Source organism: Dipteris shenzhenensis, chromosome 29, assembly GCF_047967505.1.
Source record: "Dipteris shenzhenensis isolate YYH24624 ecotype China chromosome 29, Dip_SZ_1.0, whole genome shotgun sequence".
NCBI lineage: Eukaryota > Viridiplantae > Streptophyta > Polypodiopsida > Gleicheniales > Dipteridaceae > Dipteris > Dipteris shenzhenensis.
This window is the reverse complement of record NC_141624.1, coordinates 2,274,178-2,288,961: the sequence shown is the minus strand read 5'-3', so window position 1 is coordinate 2,288,961 and position 14,784 is coordinate 2,274,178. Positions and strand designations below refer to the sequence as shown.

The window sequence follows — 14,784 nt, the reverse complement described above, 5'->3', positions numbered from 1 at the left end:
GTGCCATTTTGAGCACTAGAGCACTACGGTTCGCCCAACCAATAGAATGTTGCCCCAGTTGGGGTTGAGGTTGCCTTCAATCCCCAAAAGCGGTACGATGTAGACCTCCATATGCTTCATAGCTTTTAAGAGTGTGCATCGAACCATCGAATACCATCGGTGCACCGTCGGTTCGTGTGGAGGGGCGCTGACAACCACTAGACATGTGATGGAGAACTCTTTCCATGTGTGGTGGGGAAAAATAATAATTTAAATAACTTTAGCACCAATCAATGCTGGATCTAGCAAAACCATTTGGGTAAGTTTGATGGGTGGAAAACATTAAAGGGGTAGAAGAGTACGTGTGATTGCAGTGCGTTTGTCATGCGACTGCGCAACAACCGAAATAGTTTTCTGAGAGTTGGTCTCGGCCGATTGATCGCGAGAGCAGAATCAACCTTCAAATTCTTACGCCTAATTCTGTATGAAAGTTTGTGCTCTGTTGTGGAGACATTGCGTGTGGATGAAGCTTGGCTGCAAGTTGGTGGTGCATCATTTTCTCAAACTTCGCGAGGAGTCTGCAGGTCCAAGCAAGCAGTGATGCGTTGCGCGTGCCCATGCAAGGTGCCGGCTGGAGTTCGTATTTCGAACATCTGCGTTGTTGGCGCCCTTCAGTCCTGACTCCTGAGCCCTGGCGTGTTGTTTCGAGTTGAAACGCGAAAATATTCTGATGTGTATGATGGCAGCATGCGCGCAATCTGAGAGCAACACAGTGACTGTGGCCACTGGCAGGTCGTCCAAAGAGACATTCATCAGGCTGCGGCCATGGATAGACAAATTAGAGGGAAAGCTACAGCTGTAAGTTTGTCGCGACAAATTGTGGAGGCCGCGAAGGAAGTCCCCGAGGATTCTGGGGCGCTGCAAAGTTGCAAGCTGCATCCTGCCTTTCCATGAGTGTGAGGTTTCTTTTGGAATACCGATGGACTCCGAATTGGATATGGGAGATGGAATCATGGAAGGATGAAGAAGCAGAGGGATGATGATGGACTAAATTGGAGATGGGGGATGGAAGGCTGAAGCAGCAGACTGCAGAGCAGGCATCACACTCCACAGTCTGCAGGCTCCGAGAAAGAGAAAGGTAGGGGACGACCATGATGGTGGGTAGTCGTAGAAAAGTAAAGAAGGCCTGACAGAGTTTCTGGCGATGGCGTCGCGAGGACTGTGCAAGCGCGCATGCTTTTTACCTCTGTGTACTCGGAGCCAAAATCTCCGGAGTAACATTCAGCATCTTCCACCAAGTTCGTCGTCTTCTTCTTGCTTGCCTACCATGCGAACTCGCTAGTCGCCTTCAAACCTCCCCGGTTATAGAACCTGTTCATTGTTTTCCTTCGGCTTCTCCGTCCTGAGTTCCGTCTTGTTGTGTTCTTCTGTTACTCCAAGCATCACCTGCTTGCGAGCTCGGTGTATATACCCATGACAAGAGCTCTTCTCTTTACATAGCGTGCGCATAGAATCAGCTGCTTCTGGAGTCCCGAGTGTGGCCACCTTGCCATCAGCCAAGGTCTACAAAGCTTTCGTTCGTGGTTGTCTCGGCATTTACGTAGGTTCCGATTTGTCGATGTCAATGGCCATCTTGGAGAGGCGTCTGGCCTTGAATTGAAACATAGACGAGTCACCAGAAGATACAGCATTGTAGCTTTGCGGCCGTAAGGAGAGAGGTCACTCTTATATATTGGGTCGTCGTGTTTAGGCTTCATATGCTTAGGTTCCGCCTAGGTATGCACTTCGCTTGCTTTCATATCCTCCGGGCAGATTTATGTGCCTCACCTCTAGCGCAGTGTATTTAGCTAGCTTGTGCATGCAAATCGCGCCTTCATATTTTCTCTTTGACCCATCTTCAGCCTTCCATACGCGAGCTCACGACCAACTCAAGCTCTTCTAGCTTTATCAAATGACGAAGGCCGAAACGCTCAAGAATCCCATGACGAGAAAAGAGGTTCGTGCTCCGTTAGTGACACACTCGCTAAGTTCATTTCGCCCATGTTTCTACTTTCTGCGCGAGAGGCTGTTATCGTAAGAGCAATTCGCCACAAGCAATCGTACTAACTATGCTAGTGACCATGTCGCTTTCTTAGACGGTGAATCTCAAGGTATACATACACTGTGAAGCATGCAAGAAGCAAGTTACAAAGGTCTTGAAGCGGCTCGACGGTAATGTGCTTTTTACTCTCTGCTTATGTTTAATTCTTCGCTTTGCCTTTGGGTATAGATCAGTAACAACCACATCAGCACGGCTAAGGGTAGCCAAGTGACTCCGCCTAACGTTCCAACTCTCTGGCCTTCAGGTGTGGAGTCGATTGTGATTGACGCAGAACTCGGCAAGGTGACGGTGACCGGAACTGTAGCCTCCGGAACATTGGTGAAAAAGCTTGGCAAGGCAGGAAAACATGCGGAGCTCTGGGCCAACGCAGGGGGCAAAGCGATGCACCAAATCAACACTAGTTACCAGAGAGAAATGAACGGGGAGGCGAGGAATTTCAAGGCCATGGATTTTGGGAGCAAATACAGCGGTGGAGAAGGCGTAACAATGGGTGGAAGCATGATGATGAACGACAAGAACAACAAATCCGGGGTGGAAAGCAGCTACATGATGAACTTGGAGGGGGGGGAAGAGATGATGAACAGGAGGAAGGGGAGCAAAAAGTCGGGATCAGCAGTAGCAGCTGGAGCAGCAACGCTCATAAACAACAGTGGAGATCAGAGTAGTAATGCAGTGGCTATTGCGACAGCCTTGAATTGGAAGAAGAATGTTGCTACAATGACAGTACCAATGGAGGCTTCATACAGCATGGAAATGGACTCTGTGGAGTACGCCTCACACATTTTCAGTGATGAGAATGCTCATAACTGCTCTCTGATGTAATTGCCTTCTCCCTATTCTCTCAAATGTGGCCTAAATGGTATCATGGAGGATAACATTTTGGCCCTTCCCCTAGTTCAATCATCAATGTTCTAGTTTGTCATGAGAATCCGAGCTACTTAAGGAGAGATTTGCTTTATGAGCTCACTTCTTTGCAAAGTCAAACTCCAGTTCATTTAAATTAGCAACAAACACAAGCCTAGATACCTTTGGCATTTTGCTTCACTTGCCAACTCCGACATTCCTGTACCTTTGTAAGCCGTTGGTTCGCCCTTACATGTTAAACTATTATTTAAGGAGCACATATGTTAGCACACTATGGTAGTAGGAGTAGATGTGATATGGCTTAATGCCCTTTTAATTGGCCTTGCCAAGGGTCTATAGAGGGACGGAAAAGATAATGCCCTTTTAATTAAGCTTTTGGCCAAGGGTCTATGGAGGGATGGAAAAGTTAATGCCCTTTTAATTAAGCTTTTTAGCCCTTTAGAGTATATGGAGGGATGGAAAAGTTCATTCTTTAGAAGTTAGTTCATTTGGTTAAGTTGACCATGTTTTTTTTCCTTTATTTATTTATTTATCAAAATAAAAGGGGCTGAATTTCATTAAGAGGGAGTGGTCAGCCCTCGAAGAAAAAGGGCTCGCTACAAAATTTGGCCATATTAGGAGTTTACACCCAGGGCCTACTTGGTAAGCAGTCATGTACCACGATTTAGCGTAATGAAGAGAAAGCCTCCATCGAGAGGATGGTGTGGCTAACCATGGGATCCATGTGTTCTACTAACCTCCCTAGATCCCGCAAGTACACCTTAACCACAGCTAGGATCGCCCTGAACCCTAGCTAGACCTTGTATTTGAACACAGACCTATGTCTAAACTCCCAGACCCCCAAGAGTACCGTGGGTCTGAGATAGGGCCAACTAGTTACCAGGGTGTAGCATTGGAATTCTCCAATGTGAGCCGATAGCAAACTGCGCCATCGACCCTGAGAGCCTGACCGCGGTTTCAAGCCTCTTCCATACCTCTCACCAGTAAACCTTGGATTAACTTGTACACCTTGGATTAACTTGCAATTTTTTTGCCAATTTGCCTCATATTGGGAGCCATTGGTTGAATATTTTTCACAAAATGACTTTGCCTTTCGTAGTGAACATCCCTTCCAAATCTCTGTCAGCTTCTTCTTCCACCATGTGTCCCTGTGCCTCAAACCTTAAATCCTGTTCAATCTAGTAAGACATCTATAGATTGACCTGGCCGAAAGGTTACGTAGGGGGGTTCTTCCTAGGAACACTACCCTTCTAGCCCTTCCTCGTCTGCACACAGTTAGTCGGCCATCCATCCATAACTCTGGTAAAGACGATGCGTAGAAAGGTTCGAGACGTTCCTCCACATTCAGATTCCTTTCCCAAAGAGGTTCTTTGCCCTTACCACATCATGCAACCACCACCTTGCCTATTGGGTACGCAGCTCCACCAACACACTATTCAAAATTTTTGGACTTGTGTAAAGTCCAATTTGAGAAATGGACTAAAAAACAGTCCAAAAATTTTGAATATACTAGTAATGTTGTTTTTTGAACTAGATTTGATAACTCCAAACAAAAGATTTGGTGATTAAGTACTCAGAACATCAATGCATAACCAAATCTCTTATAGAGGTGGTCTACTAAAACATCTTCATAACTTCTTATGAATTGAGCTACTATCACCTAAGAACATCAATAGATGACCAATTCTCTTAGAAAGGTGGTGTAAATAAACACTTTTATGTATAAGTGGTGTGCACACACCTTATGACCATTTCTTTTAGAAAGGTGGTGTACATATACCCCTTAGAAAGGTAGTGTACATAGATCCTTTTATGTGTAAGTGGTGTACATATACACCTCACTTGGTATTAAAAAACACCCTTAACTATAAAAATACATTGACATAAAGTTTAAAATACACCATTAAGTATAAAATGGACCTCGTAAGCAATTTTTATACACAATAATGAGAGTAAAGAAATCAAAAAAGTTGTTAACTTTTTATTAGATATTCGCTTTACATAGAAGTTCAAAACCTGCGAAGTTCAAAACTTGTGATTACAAAGCCGTCAGCCATCATGTTCCTCAGTACCAATGTCCTCAATGCCAGGCCCTTGACTACTAGGGTCCTGACTAATAGGCTGTTCTAAGACAGTACCAATGTCCTCAATGTGCCCTCGACTACCAGGGTCCTGACTAATAGGCTGCTCTAAGACTGGAGTCTCAATAGCATGGTCCTCAGTAGTTTGCTCTTCAATTCCAAGCACCTGACTAGTAGGCTGCTCTAAAGTCTCATGTCCAAGTTCTTGGTGAGTAGGGTCCTGGCTACTAGGTTCCTGACTAGTAGGCTGCTCTGGAGTCTATAAGGTCATGGTTGAAGAACCATCTATGCCTCCTGGTAACTCCTCCTCATCATGCTTTGCCTCATCCATTCCTTCTTTGGGTAAGGCTTCCTTGCTTGATCCACTTGCATGTCCTTCACCCAAGATCAAAGGTGCCTTCCTCACTTTTAATTTCAACGGAAGTGCTTCCATCTCTTTAGCCTTACCTTTTCCTATGACGTGATGTACTACTACTTCTTGCTGCCGTGAGCCTTCCCGTATGATAAGTGGAACCTCCTTGACTCTAGTTGACAATTGATCACCCTTATTCTTTGTGCGGATTTCTTCTTGGAGTAAGTCATCGGATGCAGAGCTTTCATCCTCATCATCACCTGAGCTAGAATCATCACCCTCAGACTCACTACCCTTGTCTTCGACATTTTCCTCACTACCCTCTTCTTTGACATTTTCCTCTTCAAAGAAGGTAGTGCAACTGTAATATGTGTCAAAGAACTCAATCTGATGGGGGGTATCAATGACATTTACATTTCTACCTTGGCATAGCAATTCCTCAGTAGCAAAACCCATTCGATACAATGCTACTTCCCACCCATCATTCAGTAAATTCTTTGTCATCTCTAGTATCACATCAGGATCCATCGGCTTTCTGTAATCCACCATTGCTGCATCAAGTTTAACCTTATTGTCCTCAAACTAATGAAGCTCGAGAGTCCTTAAAGGAATTTTGATTAGATTGCCACCACTCCTGGATAAGATTGCCACCACCCCTGGATAAGAAGCACATCAAGAAAGGCTACAAGACTTGAATGGCAATGCCTTCCAAGATAGTCACATCATTGCATAGGACTATACCATGGTATACTTTTGAAATTAAATACCCAAATGCAGATGTCAAACTCGCATACAAGGCATCCCTTTGTGATTCTGTCATGAACAGGACCAACGTTGATCTTTTCTTATCTGCCATAGGACCTTCTATGATAAACTGCACAAGTTCAACTATCTGTGACACTGCAAGGTCTTGCAATTCATCTATGAAAAATACACATGGCTTCTCCCAAGCATGACCGCTCATTGTTATGAAATGCTCTGTATCAATGCCATTGATGTGTGCAAATTTTGTATCATTCTTTGATAGCAAGATATCATAGGAGAAGCTGAATGGAGAACCATTATCTAAACCACCAATTGCTCTACCTTGGGTAGTGGACTGCAAGGCCTTTTTCTTGATGTCCATATATTCTGTCTCAACAATCTTTGGCATTTTAGCTCTTAGATCCTTTGTTGGTGTGGCATTTGCATCCATTGAAGCCAACCACTTTCTAGCCCATGTCTTATCAAGGAGTTGACCTAGGTTAAGTGCTTTCTTCTTATCCACATTAATTGAACTGCCAGCTAACTCATCATCAGGATTTCAATAAAAACAATAGTACCGAGAGAGCAGCCTCACTTTGAATCATTCGGGTGACCACTTCATCCAAGTTGCTATGCTTGTTCTTCTTTCCACAGAAGCAGTCGCCGCTTAGGATCTTCTTGCATACTTCTTCTGTTATTACATTTGGAACAAACCTTAATGCTCTCCACCAAACAATAGACATCGGTTTCATTATTTCTTTCCTCTAAGTTGTAGTGTGCTCTTGTGCCTCAAAGGATATCTTTCCTGTTTCATATGCTTGGCAAACATCCACTATGCTCTGAAACACTGAGTCCTCGTGGAAGAGAATGCAAGTAACATCCCTGTATCTTGCAACAGTGGTGTTCAGATCCTTTGCCTCAACCTTATTACTTGGTATGCCTTGCGTATTGCTTACACCACCTTTCAAGCATCTATAGAACCGAGTCCTCTTTGCCAAGTACTCAGATGTAGGTCTCCTGCCCTTCACTGTTTGTGGCTTTCCACAGCCCACCCATAACTCCCTTGCCTTTATCAGGATCTCAGAAAGAGAAGAGCTTTTTTTCAACCTAAATGGCGCAGAATTCAGCCTTTCTGATTCTAGAATGTACTTCGAGTTATCGTTAAATATGCATACATGACAAATGACCCGCTGAAACTTTTCCATCCACTCAATCTGTGGCAAGTTTCCTTTTCTTCCCTCATCAAGGGCGATCCTGCAAGCTTCACAAAAGTGTTGCCCATCAATGGGCTCAAACCTGCATCTTTCCAAGAATCTATTCTTTGCCAGCATGTATCTCTTCTCGATGTCAGTCCCATATCGGCTTTGGTATAAAGACTCTCCACGAACAGTCACTCCTTCTAAAGTTCTTAAAAGCATCAAGAAAATCCACGTGCTTTTGAAATGTGACATCAGGCTATGTAGGATCATCTTCTTGAAGTCTCTTAAATGCCATAGGACAAAGAGTGATATTAGTGGCAACTGGAGTTCTTGTTTTCCTCGTATCTTCATACAATTTGCGTGCAAATGTCATATCTAGCTTTCTTTGATTTGTGAATAACGAAGCTCGATTAATAAGCATTGTGGCCATGCTGAAAATTTTGTGAAAATCCCCAAATGTACCCCTCATCCTTTGGAGGATGTAAGTTTGCCACACTTATAGAAAAGTCTGCGAGACTTGTATCTTCTTCTTGTGGATCCTTCTGATCATCATTATCCAATTTTTTGCCTGGTTTTAAATAACCTGCACTTGAATGATCTACACGTGGAGTAGGAGTTATTTTTGCTCTCTTTTTGGAAATAGCTATGGAACTTAAATCTACTCCACGATCACTCCTTGTTCTTGTAGTTGCAGCAGTATGGTGTAGGTACAGTTGGAGATACTGTAGTTATTGCTGTAGATATTGTAGTTACTCTTGCCGGAGATACCGTAGTTATCGCCACAGATATTGGTGGTACAACTTGAGGGTTACATGTTATAGATGGCATACTTACTGCTGCTGAAGGTACAACACCACCACTTGGAAATGCATTCCACATTTTCTTCAATGCTTCCAAGGCACTAAGTAATTCTTAGGATCCCTCAATTGAATCTGGTAAGGGCTTCAAGAAGTGCTTGTGCGTAACTCGTAACTTATAGACCACATCGTCATTCTTCCCTTTGCACACAACTTCTATCAAATTATTTTCTTTAATGTTGATGGTTAAGACCATGCCACCATTTCTTACTGCCTCTGGAGAATATTTCATGCTTGACACATTCTCGGTAGTGATCACCAAAAAATACTTTGATTTGCGCTCCATAAAATACCAAGCATGTTCAAGATATTTGAAAGACACCTTGTAACCAAAACTCGAAGCCATAGTTTTCTGCAAAGCAATCAAAAACAAAAAATGAGAATAACAATGATTTTCAAACTCAAAATATTAAAAAAATTGCTAATTAAATTTAAAAATTAAAAATTAATTAAAATTTTACAAGTTTAAATATATTTTTAAAAATATTTTGTTATATTTCTATATACTATTTTTTAATCTAATATTGTTTTACATAAATAATTTAATTCAAAATATTTTATAAACAGATAAAAAATTTTAATTTAATTTTTCTAAAAATTTATTTGATTCTTTAAAATTTTATTTTATTTATTTAAATTTATTTATTTATATATCTATATATTTTAATTTTATTTTTATTTTTTTTAAATAAAAATTTTTAAATTTTATTTATTTATTTATTTTTAATTTTTAAATTAAATTAAATTAAATTTATTTTCTTATTTTTTTATTTTTTAAATTATTTTATCTTATTTTAATTATTTATTTATATATTTAAAATTTAATTTAATTTTTTTAAATTTTATTTATTTATTTATTTATTTTTTTAAAATTAAATTAATTTTTTTAGTTTTTTTTAAAGCCCTAAAGGACCCCTACTTAAGGAGAGGAGAGGATTACCCCCCCAACCTATTGCGTGCGCAACAGGTTGGGGGTTAATCCCCTGCCCTCCCCTCCCCTCCTCTCCCATCTGCCCGCCCCTCTCCTCTCCTCCTGCCTCCCCGTCTCTCCCCTCGTCTCTCGTCTCAGTTAATCCCCCGCCCTCCCCTCCCCTCCCATCTGCCCGCCCCTCCCCTCTCCTCCTGCCTCCCCGTCTCTCCCCTCCTCTCTCGTCTCCCCTCCCTGCCCCTCTCCTCTCCTCCCTACCCGTCTCCCCTCCCCGCCCCTCCCGTCGTCCTTGCTCCCCTCCCCTCTCGCCTCCCCTCCCCCCCTCTCCTCTCGCCTCCCCTCCCCGTCCCTCCCACCTCCCCTACCCGCCCATGTCCCCTCCCCGCCCCTCTCGTCCTCCTTCCCGCCCTCCCCCCCCTCTCACCTTCCCTCCTCGCCCAACTGGAGTACCTGGGTGGGGAGGTGGTGGAGGAGCTCCAGGAAAGTTGTGAGAGAGAATGAGGAGAAGTAGAGTTTTATAGGAAATGGGTAGCTTTTAGGTAAAGTCAACTATTTGTTTTTAAGGTTTTTTTAGTTCTTTTAGGTTCACTATAAGTAGAACGTTCTTCATTCTCTCTTTCATTCAAAGTTCATTCTTTCATACTCCACGCTTCTCTCCTCTCATCAACTTGTTGCAGGATTCTCAAAATTTTCAAAATGCTGCAAGAGGTGAGTTCATTTCCAACCTATTACGTAAGCAAGAACTTCTAAGAATCAAGTTTTTGTAAATTTGAATTTTTTTTTAAATCCGATTTTTTTCTCAAAAACTTGTTGCGTACGCAACAAGTTCAAAAAACCATCTTTTGCATTAAATCTTTTTTCTCACAAATTTCCCTCTTTACCTTAAACTCTCACAACCTATTGTCACAAATTTCTCTCAACCTCAAACTCTCTTAGCCTATCGGGCAACAATAATTTTTCAAAAAAAATAAATTAGAAAACAATCTATTATAAATTTCTCTCTCAACCTCAAAACCACTCAAACCTCTCTACCTATTGTGTACGCAAGAACTTCAAAACAAAATTTAACTATAAATCTCTCCAAAAACTCTTCTCACGACACTTTATTAATATAAGAAATCCATTTATAATATTTTTGCTCCATAATATAATAAATTTTTATTAACTAATATTAAAATATAATTTTGCTAAAAACATATATTGTTAATCTATAAATTATTATAAATCTTATATAAATATATATATAAATACATTAATTTAAAAAATATAATAATGAAAATATTTTTGAATGGGAAGTCTTCTAGCATATGTGCTTTATATAATACTTATGCTTAAAACAATAAAGAATTAGTGAATGTATTTGTAAGGTAGTTCTTAATATGAAAAATCTCTATAATATTATGTATTTGTAAGGTAGTTCTTAATATGAAAAATCTCTACAATATTCTTCTTGCTATTAACTAGATATTAAATTTTAGTTTTAATAAAAATATACATTATTAACTTAAAAGCTAATATAAATATAATGTAATTATTGTATAAATTTAAATAAATATATAAATTATTAATATTATACATTAATAACATTTAAAATTATGTATATTATATACTAATAACCTTTAAATTTTAAAAAGAGATTCAATTAAAGAATTGAATTAATTTAAAAAATAAGAAAATATTAAAATTTACACAAGTACTTTTAGCATCTATGCTTTTCTTCCATGTGTATAATACTTGTTAGTCAAAGAATGAAGAATTAGATAATGTATTTGTAAGGTAGGTATTTAAAACCATAGAATCTAGAAGAGGTTTAGCATACTTGCTTATCTTTGTTACAATATGTAATACTTTACAAAACTACAGTATCCCAACCGTCTATCCAATCTGCTGCACAAATCAAGAAAATTCTTAATTTTTACAAATTTTTTGATTTGTGCAACAGGTTGGATATATCCCCCAACTGTTGCTTGAGCAACAGTACAGTATCCCAACCGTATATCCAATCTGTTGCACAAATCAAGAAAATTCTTGATTTTTACAAATTTTTTGATTTGTGCAACAGGTTGGATATATCCCCCAACCTGTTGCTTGAGCAGCCCTGCTGCTCAAGCAACAGGTTGGGGGATATATCCAACCTGTTGCACAAATCAATAAATTTGTAAAAATCAAGAATTTTCTTGATTTGTGCAACAGATTGGATATACGGTTGGGGGATATCCCACTTGTTGCACAAATCAATAAATTTCTTGATTTGTGCAACACAGTTGGGGGATATCCAACCTGTTGCACAAATCAATAATTTTCTTGATTTGTGCAACAGATTGGATATATCCCCCAACCTGTTGCTCAAGCAATAGGTTGGTGGAGATATACAACTTGTTCTACAAGTCAAGAATTTTTTTGATTTGTGCAACAAGTTGATATCCCCCCCAACCTGTTACTCAATATATCCAACCTGTTCCACAAGTCAAGAATTTTCTTAATTTGTGCAACAGGTTGAATATATCCCCGAACCTGTTGCTCAATCCAACCTATTGCACAAATCAAGAAAATTCTTGACTTGTGGAATAGGTTGGATATATCCCCCAACCTGTTGCTCAAGCAACAGGTTGGGAGTGCACCCCCAACCGTATATCCAATCTGTTGCACAAATCAAGAAAATTCTTGATTTTTGCAATTTTTTTGATTTGTGCAACAGGTTGGATATATCCCCCAACCTGTTGCTTGAGCAACAGATTGGGGGATATATCCAACCTATTGCACAAATCAAAAAATTTCATTAAATTTTGGTTGTATTTTAGGGTTAGGGTTTAAGGTTTAGGATTAGGGTTTAGGATTTAGAGTTTAGGGTTTAGGGTTTAGGATTTATTTTTTAAGAGTTTAGGATTTAGGGTTTAGGAATTAAATGTTTAAAGTTTAAGATTTATGGTAGTTAAGATGTTTTGGTATTAATTGTTTAAAGTTTAGGATGTAGGGTTTAGGTTTAATGCCTTCTTTGCTAGTTTTGATATAAAAGTTATCAAGTAATAATAAGCTCAATGATAATTTATTGTGTCTTTTTTTGAGTCGCTAATCTGTTTTTGTACATAAAACAAGTATTCACCCTAATAGAGGTTATGGATGTGGTGTTATATAAGAAGAATGAAGTGGTGGCTTTTGGACGAATTTATAGTCTTGATCCTATGAATGTGTGTCATTTCCAATGTTGTGGTGAGAGAAGATGTGTAGTGATAATCACCAACGTTGTAAATCCTAAAGTACATTTAAAATATCCACATGGAGACTTTGAAACATTGGGAGATATCTTACAATGTGACATATTTGATATGCAAGTACACAGAACGCTCTGGGACCAAGAGGAAATTGTTCCAAAGACATACTTTCAAGATATCAAGAAACTTTATTTTGAGGGGGAAAAAGTAGAGATGTTATCTTGCTCTGGAGAAGTTTTAGCAATTGGCAACTTTAAGGGCTATGCTCAGAGTTTTCTATGTATAGTGGAGATAATTAAGTTGACTAGTGCAAGTGTCATTCAAAATGCAATGGATAGTACTTCACATCTAGACGTCCATAATACTATGTCTCATCTACAAGTTCATAGTACTTGTAAATGGGGGTTAGCTTTCTTTAAATCAAGTTTGCCCAAGATAGTTTCCTTCAATGTTATGGAAGACACAACAGAATATTATCAGAAGAAAAGGATTATAACACAAATGGGATCCAAATTGATAAGAAGCTATAGTAGTGATAAAGATTATCATAGTGGCATGCTCACAGGTATTGAGGACATTATAGTAATAGATGTTGATGTAGAAAAGGTTTCTTGTGTTGCAAGTGACTCAAATATACTCACTGGTATAGAAGACTTGTCTTGTGTTGCAAGTGACTCAAACAGGCTCATTGGTATAGAAGACTTGTCTTGTGTTGCAAGTGACTCGAAGAGGCTCACTGATATAGAAGACTTGTCCTGTGTTGCAAGTGACTCGAACAAGCTCACTGGTATAGAAGACTTGTCTTGTGTTGCAAGTGACTCAAACATGCTTACTGATATAGAAGACTTGTCTTGTGTTGAGAATAATAAGATGGGACCACAAAGAAAAATACATGCAAAGATTAATGGGATAAGTGATGCAATAACAGGAATTAATGATATTAGTGACAATGATCATGATGTTAAGACTTGAACGCAGAGGGCAAAAGGGGCAGAGAATCTGAGACTTGTCATGTTGTTCGTAATATTGTTGCTAGCATGCCAAAGAATATAGATGGGAGAATCTTGAGTTACGAAGGAGAAAGAGTTCAACCACAAAATTCAAGAGGCATTGGCAACAAATTGACATCAATGAACATGTCTACCAGATTGCCATTTCCAAGATATTATAAGGTATCAAATAATTCTCAAGCCCACACAGCATTTGATTATAGAGATGAAGATTCAAGGGAAATGGATTCGAGGTCCGATGGGCTTACGACTGGAAAATGCAAGACACTATTTACAAAAAGAAAGTATGTGAGTGTGAAGAGGCAAAGAATCATGGCATCAATTCCAAAATCAAAGAGACATGTAATGTTATCCGAGGAGAATATGGAAAGGATGCTTATTCGAGCTTGTTGCAAGAGACTTTGCATTAGAAAAGTTAGGAAAGATGATTGTGCAGCCATACACCTTAGACAGCGCCTAGTAGACATAACTATCTTCTTCAAGAGTTTTCATGCTTTCTTCATCAAGGCACTAATCAAGATTTGAGCACAAGACACTGTAAACCTAGATTGAAACCCATGGTTAATGGGAGACCCATTTGCAATCGAGTTTATCAATGGTTAATTGGACTATCACATGGCACATACTGGACCATCTGGGCAGAGGCGAAAGAACATCTATGTCAAGTGATTTGTTTTTTGCAAGAACAAATCTAGTTTCCTCCAATGGAATTATTCGTTGTAATAAAGCATATGACTCACTTCATAAATGATCTCCATCTACTGAGTAGTGCTTCCATTGCATCACTGGAATATTGTTATGCATGTGAAACCAAAAGTAATGTGGATTTGTGTGTCCTATCAGGGCATCATCTCCTGCTTGTAAATGTGGCTCTATGAATGCTCTCCAATCTACCATCCTCTCTAAGATATCCACTTCTGATTCGTTCTTGCGAGACCCTCTAATGTTTTTCCCAATTCGAAATAGCATATCCTCCATTGTCAAAACATCCATTGACTTTAACTCACCAGAGATAACACTGAAGATTTGATCTATGTCTTCATGTGTATGGCTGACAAGAAGAAAGCCAACTTCCACTTCTTCAAATATTTTCAAACCAACCAGCATAGAGCATAAAGCAAATATATATTTATTCTTGTTCTCTCTCCAACAATTATCAGCTTGTATTCGCAATGTGTTATAGGTAAACATCCACGAGCATCTCTGACCTTTCTTATTGCTTTCATGATTGATGTAACAACCTGGTTACTATCATGGTCATGCAAACTATCAATCCATACATCATAAAAGATTCGGTATCCATGTACTAATACTCCACACAAGTGTGTTTTTAGTCCACATTTGCCCTCCAATGTCGGTGGGATACGTCTATATCGTGGCAAAGTTGTTGTATTCTGGTTCATGCCATCAATGGTGATGCACATGGACTTATCGACATGTGAAATAGCTTCCTCTCT

At 39.5% G+C, this 14,784-nt stretch overlaps 1 protein-coding gene across 1 annotated transcript; it reads left to right on the top strand.

Moving 5' to 3' along the window:
• Nucleotides 1-1,204: 1,204 nt before the first annotated feature.
• Nucleotides 1,205-3,222, top strand: LOC147882305 (uncharacterized). Its single transcript, XM_087401062.1, has 3 exons — nucleotides 1,205-1,975; nucleotides 2,115-2,190; nucleotides 2,325-3,222. Exons 1-3 carry the CDS (start codon nucleotides 1,931-1,933, stop codon nucleotides 2,900-2,902), a joined length of 699 nt encoding a protein of 232 aa, XP_087257188.1. The 5' UTR covers nucleotides 1,205-1,930; the 3' UTR covers nucleotides 2,903-3,222.
• The last annotated feature ends 11,562 nt before the right edge of the window (nucleotides 3,223-14,784 follow it).